General features: G+C 42.6%; 2 protein-coding genes across 5 annotated transcripts; both read right to left on the reverse strand.

Annotated features, from left to right (window-relative positions):
* Positions 1–425: 425 nt before the first annotated feature.
* Positions 426–4,480, reverse strand: LOC135168512 (coiled-coil domain-containing protein 186). Of its 3 annotated transcripts, XM_064132781.1 has the most exons (8): positions 4,254–4,480; positions 4,091–4,191; positions 3,129–4,014; positions 2,769–3,039; positions 1,481–2,692; positions 1,372–1,395; positions 1,082–1,231; positions 426–970 (listed from the first exon to the last, which is right to left on the reverse strand). In XM_064132781.1, exons 2-8 carry the CDS (start codon positions 4,188–4,190, stop codon positions 893–895), a joined length of 2,721 nt encoding a protein of 906 aa, XP_063988851.1. In that variant the 5' UTR covers position 4,191; positions 4,254–4,480; the 3' UTR covers positions 426–892. The 3 variants fall into 3 exon arrangements, with proteins under 3 accessions (XP_063988851.1, XP_063988850.1, XP_063988852.1); XM_064132780.1 differs by having other exon boundaries at positions 4,091–4,480; XM_064132782.1 differs by lacking the exon at positions 1,372–1,395 and having other exon boundaries at positions 4,091–4,479.
* A 252-nt stretch (positions 4,481–4,732) lies between these two features.
* On the reverse strand, positions 4,733–9,282 carry LOC135168510 (insulin-degrading enzyme). 2 transcript variants are annotated; one of them, XM_064132778.1, is made up of 7 exons: positions 8,865–9,035; positions 8,531–8,649; positions 7,615–8,306; positions 7,302–7,504; positions 6,981–7,232; positions 5,249–6,853; positions 4,733–5,116 (listed from the first exon to the last, which is right to left on the reverse strand). In XM_064132778.1, the coding sequence occupies exons 2-7, from the start codon at positions 8,584–8,586 to the stop codon at positions 4,871–4,873; spliced, it is 3,054 nt and encodes a 1,017-aa protein (XP_063988848.1). In that variant the 5' UTR covers positions 8,587–8,649; positions 8,865–9,035; the 3' UTR covers positions 4,733–4,870. The 2 variants fall into 2 exon arrangements, with proteins under 2 accessions (XP_063988848.1, XP_063988846.1); XM_064132776.1 differs by lacking the exons at positions 8,531–8,649; positions 8,865–9,035 and adding an exon at positions 9,122–9,282.
* Positions 9,283–9,533: the final 251 nt, after the last annotated feature.

Here is a 9,533-nt window from a genome sequence, read left to right on the forward strand (position 1 = left end):
AAAATGAGAGTAATGCAAAAATAGAGTATGACATTTTTATTTGAATTTTTCTATCAAAGCCTTTACCGTCCTAAGTACTGATGTATAATGTAAATGAAAAGAAAATAATAATAAGATGGAAAATTAATAGATCATCTGTAACCAATTTGTAGAAATCTTATGGAAAAAAAGTCATGAAAACAAGGCGACAGGGCTGTGTTTCTCTTGAAAAAATTTTTTCAACCAAAATTTCTTCCCCAAAATTCACTCTACACGACAAGAAAGTTGGTAAAATGGATATGATGACTGTCATTGTCATTATTGTAGCTGCAGAGGAACATCATAATAATTATTGAATATATTCCTCCGCTGAAATCTGCACAGAAATTTAACCTAAAAACAGGTTCAAAGTAATGGAACAGTCGTGCATTAGAGAGGAACAATAATGAATTGTTTAACAGACAATATATTGCTCTTTCTTCGTATTATCCCCATGAAGATATATTTATAATTCAATGCAACCTAAAATATACATATTTCCTACTACTGATTACATCAGTGGTCGTGGGTTTGTCAATGAGGCCAACGAATGCACAGTAATTTTTAATTACGTAAATAAGTAGATTCTGAGAAATTATTGAGCTAGGGCAGACGATAAACCATTGAGAGCACCAAACTATACACAAGGTAAGTACATATGAAATCACTGGGTCCCTATTTCGTTACATACATGATATAAAAATACATTTTCAGAAAGTAAAGGGTAAAAATAAAAGAAAAATAAAAATAAATTAGGTATCAAATAAAATAGCTCTGGCAACACTTTTTTCTCGTCCTGTCTGCGCTCTTAAGTAGCTTCTGGTGAAGACCCGATTTTTTTCTCGTTTGGAAGTTACTTTATTTTAATACTTTATCACTTTGTGGATTTCTGTAACTGCTGATTTTTCATCGATAATCGAGCTATTTCCTCACCCAGAGTGTCGATGTTGTCCTGCGATAGAATAAAATATCATATTTATTAGAATATAAGCCATTCTTCAATTATTTATTGTGCCTTATTTTTGTTTTAATAATCGGGACAACGAATGGACGTGAAACCGACCTTCAACGTTATGTTTTTCAATAGCGCGTCCTCCAGTACTGCCTGCAGCTTCTGATTTATCTCCAACGACAATTCCAACGTCATGTTGTCATCGGACACCCGGTGGTTATAAACAGACGCCATTATCCCACCGTGTCTGGCTAGTTCGGCCTAATGAGTTCAGAAACAAAATAAGGACATTAATCTTTATGATTTTTGCTACTAAATGGTTACAGCATTCATAGTCATCAGCTACAAACGACAAACATTTTTTTCTTTGTCCCACTTTTAAGTACTGAATATTCACTTACGGAATTCCTCTTACTCTTCAAATTCTTTCGAAAGCGTGGAACCCAAATAAAGCATGAAGCACTTGAAATTTAACGTATGAGTCATGAGTTCGATGGATACAGAACCTACCTTATATCTATCACGTTCATTGCTCCCCATGGCATCAAAATTTTCATGTAAAATATAGTTCTGTATAATTTTAGTTTTCTTCTGAAGTTCAGTGACGAGAGCCCTCGAGTGCTCCTCGAGGAAGTCGAGTTTCTCTGCTCGTCTCACGTTGATCCTCTGCATCTTCAGCAATCGATCAATCAGGGAATTCTTATCCAAATCATTATAAGGCGAAGGCAATTCTCCATTGGTGCTGTTATCCGACGATGAGAGCCCATTAGAATGATCAGGTGCATTCAACGAAGTATTGGAAGAGGTCCTAGGCGTTTGATCAAAGGACTTCGCAGGTGAGGATGTCTCGTAGGACTCCAGCTTCTTCCGGCACTGCTGCAGTTCTCGAGTCATTTCCTTGATGGAGCCCTGATGCTTCCTCTTAAGTACTAAATTTTCTCCCTGGCTATCCTCCAATTTTGTCGACAAATTCTGCGCCAGTTGCGTCTGCTCAGCAAGATGTTTGGCCAGCAGCTCGCACTCTTCAACTCTCTTGCTGGTTTCGAGGACGAGCCGCTCCTCCAACGACTTGACCTTGGACTTCAGTCCTGCTATGCTCTCCCGAAGGGGTCCCTGCTCCTTCTCGAGCTGATCTGCCTTAGCCTCCACTGCTGTGAACTCAGATTGAAGCCGGACATTTTTATCGGTCAATTTTTCCGTGAACTCCAGCATGTGAGCCTCCCTCTGCCTGCAACAGTCCATGTCTGTTTGCAGTTCTTGATTGACGAGACGCAGACGATCGACTTCTGCCTCCTTCGAGGCCAGACATTGCTCTTTGTGAATAAGCTGGAGTTTTACTGTCTCCAAATGGGAAATTCTGGCTGTCAGGTCTACGACTTCCTTCTGCCTCTGGTCAGCAATGATCTTGAGGTTACTGAGATTGCTCTCATACGTCAATCTCTCCTTCTCCAAGTCTTGAATTTTCAGACTCAAGGAATTGTTCTCCTCGATGAGCACTTGTTGACGATTTTTCAACGACTCCACCTCCTTCTCCAGCTGCGATCGTAACATCTCTTTGTCTTCCGTCACGTGCCGCTCGAGAATGAGACGTGCCTGTTGCTCCTTCAACTGCTGGTCCAGAGTCACTGCTTTGTTCTCTTCCGAGCGTTGGAACTGGCGTATCGTCTCCTGGGAGTCGCGACGCACTTGTTCACACTCGTCCTTCATCTCGTTTATTCGTGCCTGAACAACAGGAACATTTGTTGGAAAATATTCGAATATCTTCAGGCGTAATAATAAAGTCAGGAGGGTGACTTACCATCGCTTTGTCCAACTTCTGCTGTGTCTCCTTCTGCATTTCCATTTCTGTTTTGAGTTTTGTCTGCGACCACTTGAGCTTTACGTCCTTGACACTGACGTCCTCCCGCAATCTTTCGACTTCCTTCTGAGACTCGACAAGTTCTTTGCATTTTACGTCCAATATTCCGCAGATTCTTGTGCGTTCCCCCAATGCCTGTTTCAATTTACTCTGGAGCGAATCATTGTCTCGGGTCATGTCCTTAACCTTCCTCTCAGCTGCATCCCTTGACCTACGATAATGTTCGGGAATTATTATTGGATCCTCAGTGGTATTGTATAACGTGAAAAAATCAGGGAATCGCGAAGCATTTTTTCTCACCTTTGGGTATCAATCAGCTGTTTTTCTCCGACTGCAAATTTCATCACCATGCTTTCCCTCTCTCTATTAGCAACAGCATAATCCCTCTTCAATTCATCCTGAACAATCATCGCCATCCGCAGCTCTGTTGTTAAACGTTCCACTGTTCTTTCTCGATTTTCGACTTCGAGTGGATTATTTTCCTCCTCCAATTTTCTATTTCGTTCCTCCAACTGTTTTATCCTCTCGATTAAAATCCAGTTATCCTCCCTCATCAGTTCCGAATTCTGGGGAATCAATATGGTATCCCCATTCCCCTGATCGTATTCAGGCTTAATTTCGCCATTACTCAACGCAGAATCGACAGGCAGATGTTGACAGGAGACACCATTTTTTTTCGGATCCGCAGGTGGTTCAGTTGAGTTATCCATTCCATTCATGGTGGGACTTTCAGATATTTTCCCTGTGATGTTCTGCATTGAGCCAAATTTAACTGCGTCCAGGTCCTGCAGTCGTTTTTTATCGGTGGCACTGTATCGAGCTGCAATGTGCTGGGGTAGCAACGCCTTCTCCATGATATTCGTCGATTTTTCAGTTATGAAGTTCAAAAAGTTTCGACTTTTGTTGAGAAACTGAGCGTTCGATTGCATGAGGTTAATGGAGTTGGTTGGCAGTGAGATTTTGACTAGCCTGCTGTCTTCGGAAAGGGAGGATCTACGAGGAGGACCCCCGATCAAGCCCCTAGGAACGAGGGGCTCTTGATCTCTAGGAATTTCATGTTCCAATGCATTCGAGGGCTGAGGGGCTGGAGCTATCGTCTCAGAGGGGCCTGGGGAACTTTGGGAACGGTTTAGCAATTCTAGAGCAGTCTCGAAGGCTGATGACTCAGGAACAGCCACCGGAGATGCTAATTTTTACGAAAAATCAGGTATTAAAATAACTCTGTAAAGGCACGATTACAATATTAACTTTTGTCATCTTACCTGCGTCAGGATCAGGTCCCGACAAACCTGGTGACACTACCGAGGCTTCCAAGGCCTCCGCGGGGACATCCTCCCCTCGATGACAGGTGTTTTCATCCATTCTTGAGAACATACAGTTTCTTCGGTGAAATTGATGGAATTCCACACACTGTAATCATAATACCTGCCGTTTCCTCAAGGACTCAACTACCATCGGAGCAGTAGGTGCATATACTCGACGTGATTTGATCGATTATTGGGGTGACCGCACCTCCGGGTTTTACGCACAAATTTGGCATTTAATCATTCGGAAATGGAAACGCGATCACGATTCACTAATAACCTACAACGTCAGCTGGTCTGGTCAACAACGTCAACAAATGTCAAAGTGGCGACGCCATTTTGTAAAGCTGATGCCCTACATAGGAAAGTACACATAGACGGAAAGTGCGGTAAGAATGGAGGCTTTCAGAAGTGTTCGTTGATTAGAAAAAATTGGGTCGATGAAATTTAGTTTGGGTTTGTCCGAAAAATGATTTTTTTTTTGGCACGAAAAAATTATCGCATGTCAGCAAAAATTTTGAGCCCATTTTGAAGTACTCAGCCATTGTTTACAGGAGAAAATGATGAGGCATAGGTACCGATGTTTATAATTTTCAATGGTTTTTTATCAAAACAAAAACGTTGCCAAATTTATTTTCGTCTACTAAGCCGAACATTTTTTATCTATTAATTACAGAATTGATTGCAGTATGGTACATGATTCAAATTGATTTTACAGAAAAAATTATGCTCATTTTGCTACAGCTTAGAACGCTGTCCTTTTCGCGGAATATTATTGTAGGGCTTCAGTAGGGGATACAATGATTGACTGGCTTTGAAGGCAATAACATCCGTAATTTTGGTAGCTGTGATGGAACCTGCTTCCTTGTTCTCCACTTTGCTATCCTTGGGATTATTCATCTCGGCTCCAGCACCACCACTCGCTGTCGAGATCACGTGGACTGCGAGCTTGCGCCTGGTTGGTGAGTTCTTGTCGACAATTTCCTGCAAGAGTTTCCCATTAATTCCCAGGTCAAGTAATATGGATTGAAAAAATTTTAGGCCAAAAAAATCAATCAAATCAGAAAAATCCTGGACAAAATAAAAAAAATACTGCAATTGCTTGTCCAAGCCTACCTTGAAGAATGATATAATCGGTTCCTTAGTAATCGTCAAAAGATAAGCGACTTCGATATTAGCCCGATCGAAATTATACTGTTGTGTGGTGATTTCACTCCAGAAAACAGCCGACAAAACGCTCATCATCTTCGGTTTTTCGAGCCTCTGTGCAGCGAGTGAAGTCTTATGCCTGTTGAACTCCTCCTCTGACATGTTGATCAGTTGCTCCAGCATGAACTCCATGAAGGCATCGATCCTATCTTCCACATACTGAGGATGTCTATCACTCTGGACAATGACTCTCAGTCCCTGAGCGCCATTAGTCCTTCTGATTCCACTGAAAACAATGTACCCCAACTGCTCCTTGGTCCTGAGAACGGTGAAGCAAGGTTCTGAGATAATCTGCGCCAGTAGCTCTAAATGCATATTGGACTGAGTTGACTGCAGTCCACTCTGATAATAAACCTCAGTGCAGGATGATTTATGGAGTTTATGCTCCACCTCGTAGAGGAAGTGACAGCCCTCCTCAAGGTCGATCTCCCTGTAGAGCATGAGCTGTTTGGGCAACAGTGGAATGAGTCTGCTGCCCTGGCTGGTTGGATCCCCCGTCAGCTTGTTCTCGACGAGCCTCACCGTCTCGAGAGCCTCAGCCTTCGTTAAATTCCCATGAACAAGGCTTTCCACGTGCATCTTCGACAGCAGCTGGGGGACAAAGGCCTCCAGTCTCTCAATCGTGATATCGTCACTGGCTTCAATGAGTTCGTCCTTCGTCCAGACTTGTTCGGCAAGCAGAACTGCTAAGTAATAAACAGCGTGCTGGTAAGGCTGCTCAGCTGAATAATTCTTCAGTCCTCGAACATACTGCTCCTTCAGGATCTCAAATCTCTGCTTGTCCACTGTGAAATTTACCATCTTGTCCATTATTTTTTCGAGTAGAATCCTGTGCTTATCGTGATATCCACCGATAGCGAGTGTGACACCGTACTTGCTGCTAGTGAACTCCCAGTTGAGGCCCGCTAGACCTGCGTTGTAGGCGTACTCGTTTAGAGAGTCCTTGAAGAGTTGAATGTACATGTAGGTTAGATTGTAGCTGACGGGGTCCAGGTAGGCCAGGGGTATCACGAAGTCAAATGTCAAGTTGACCTTAGGAAGGAGAAATTCGTCGTCCTGTTTGAACCACACTCTCATGAACGGATTATCCTCTATTATCACTGGGAATTTGTCGATGTGAGAGGTCTCGGTGGCTTTTATCTCGAAGGCCGTTGGGATAAACTCGTTTTTAGTCGGAAATTTCAGATCCGCGTGGAGACCTGGGTTTGACCAGCGTGCGACCACTGATTCTGGAATTTTTTCCTTCTTAAACTTGGTACCGTACCACGGCTCGGATTCAGTTGCTATTGACTCGAAGGCCTTTCCAACTACGTGGATCCGGAGCTTCTGGGGAACCAGGTGTTCCATTATCATGGTTATCAGGTCTGGACGCCACTCTGTTGGAAAATATGGGGCAAACAGAACTTCCTCCATTGGGTATTTTTGGAGAGATTGTACTGTTTGGTTCACGTATACAGTGGGAGAAAATTTTTCTTTGAAGTTGAAATCCATTTGGGCTATTTGTCGGCATTCCTGGGGAAATAGATGTCCATAATTATTCATCGAGTGATTTTTTGGTGCCATTATAGCGGAAGTTGCTTTAAAAACAGCGAAATTTAGGAAAAAAGAAATTTTTCGTTATTTAGTCATCAAATCTAACCTCAAAAATCCAATGAACTGGCCCTTCGGTTTTCATCATATTAATGTATTGGAACATGAGTGAAATGATGTCGTCGATGTGTGTAATTCCCTCTTCGGTTAAATCAACAATGACAGTAAAGAAATTGACCTCCCCCCTCGCAGCCTTTCGTACACCAGCGACCAGGGAGTTCGACCAGCCCTCTTTCTTCAAAGCTGACAGCAAAGACCCATCGCCTTCGTGACCGAGAAGGTGAGACACGTAGTTCGCAGGCTAAACAAGCATAAATACCATGGTATATGTCTTATGGTGGGATATTTACCCCCTTAATACTCAACTCACAGCAGATTTGTAATGATCCCGCAACTCGGGGAGTGGAAAAATCATTTTCAATGTTCGCATGTCCTTCACTGGAACCATATACCACTTGTGCTGGAAATGATTCTCATTGAATGGATGCTCTGGCCACTCAGGGGCATCTACTTCATTGTTGTCCACTTCTACGAACATTTTTACGACTATTCTCTCAAGATCGTCTAGAGTCTCTGTGGAAGAACAATTCAATCGTATGATAATGTTTACAACAATTTTCCATCTTCAACGTAATTGCAAAATCACTTTTCTTTCCTGCAATTACCCACTGAACGATCCTTACCCTTTCCAAGTACACTGAGTGCCATGATATTAGCAGAATACCAGGTTCCATGGAACTTGAGGAGTTCGTCCCTGACATTGAGTCCCCTCTCCTTCGGAAGCAAGTCCAGAGTCTCTCGATTGCCTGTTCCAAAGTTAGAGTAAGGATGCTGAGGATCAGCAGACGATTTGTCGAGTTGATCAGCCCTCCACGAGTCCTGACCAATATTTTTCTCGTGCTCTGAGTGTACAGCATTGATCTCCAAGTCCGTCATGGATTCTGTGAAGAGGGGCTTGAGAAAAAACTGGGAGAATCTGTCCAGAGCGCCTTCCAGCTTGTCTGGTGCCACATCGAAGTAGTAAGTCGTGTGGTCAAGCTGGGTTGCTGCGTTGGAGGCACCTCCGTGTTGCGACAAATACGAGTTGTATTCATTTTTGTCTGGGTATTTCTCGGTGCCGAGAAAGAGCATGTGTTCACACAAATGAGCGAGTCCTGGCAGCTCTGGGGGATCACTCATGAATCCAATGCCTACGTCCAAGGATGCTGCACTTTTGTCTGTCGTTGAGTCACTTATCAACAGGACCTTCATGTTGTTATTGAGGATCAGACCCCTGTAGAGCCTTTTATCGTTCGGGGACTTTTTGATGTTCTCGAATCGCTTTTTCACTCCGGTATCGGACGCGGCAGGTGGACGGGGCTCCATTGAGGCGTGTCTGGAAGGATTACAGGATTATATTGGTTGTTCTTTTTTTTTAATGACAACCTTCGAGTAAAATCCCACGAAACTGGAGCAGAAATCATTTATTCATCACGAGCAATTGAATCCTATTGATTTTTCACAGAAAAAAGAAGTGATTGAATGGAATTTTTAAGCCAAGTGACAGCTCCTCCGACATTTTTTCAACAGGATAGTCATATTTTCCTGAGAATAACTTACGTGGACTCAGACGAATCGTCCTGTGAATTTTTAGCGTTTTGATGTAGCGATGCCATGGTCACTCAGTTTATCCGTGTCATGCAGAACTGAGTCTTGTCTAATCGATAAACTTCAGTGATCTGATCAAACACGAAACGATAACTAAGCAGCACGCGAGATAATACAGATTTTGAGGTTATGTCACTCTCCCATGACAATAGTCTAACGTTCAAAAGAGGTAACTTTCTAATACCAAGAAGAAATCTTTTGACTGAAAGCTTGGAGCTGAGTGAACCTCAAATCAAGTCAGCTGGAGCTTGACAGGTTATCGTACAATCGATGAATGAAGTATTACCCCACATGACCTCGATTAGCGTCGTGTTCTTGATTTTAATCTGCCTCGCGACAGCACAAAAATAGTTGCAAAAATTTAACAGCGAAAGAAATGAAAAAAACATTCGTTGGATCGTCAAGCCAGGGCCACTCGCTTCGGAATCATGACGGTTTTCCTTCTTGCATTAAATACATCACTCGTGGGGGTCAATCAGCTGTATTCACGCTGATGGGCTGACAATCGATTCATGCATTTCGGACAATAAATATTTAATTTACCTGAACAACACGAGTGATTGAAGAGGAACTGCGAGGATTCGACACCTAATCGGTCGCCCCAAGAACATTTGTCGAGAAAAATTTAATACTGCTGCCGATTTTGAATTGTTTTTTCCTGACTTAGACCTCCAAATAGGTTAAATGATCGTATTGAAGTTGTCCCTAAGTGTTCCCGTCCACTATAGGACGACTACAAACAACGAAATAATTTTTTTATGAATAACATTCTCTCCATTTTGTCATATTATCGTATTTTCACTGACACTGAAAGAAAAAATGTGCCTATTTTCCCGGAGATAACATCCAATTATCGTTGATTACGTGCTTTATTTTCACAGGCCCATTCAAAAGGTGTTGAAATTGTCTTTCCGAAATGAACGTCGACATCTGGAGACGTTCAGACATCTGAATA

Source organism: Diachasmimorpha longicaudata, chromosome 13 (genome assembly GCF_034640455.1).
Source record: "Diachasmimorpha longicaudata isolate KC_UGA_2023 chromosome 13, iyDiaLong2, whole genome shotgun sequence".
Classification (NCBI taxonomy): Eukaryota; Metazoa; Arthropoda; class Insecta; order Hymenoptera; family Braconidae; genus Diachasmimorpha; species Diachasmimorpha longicaudata.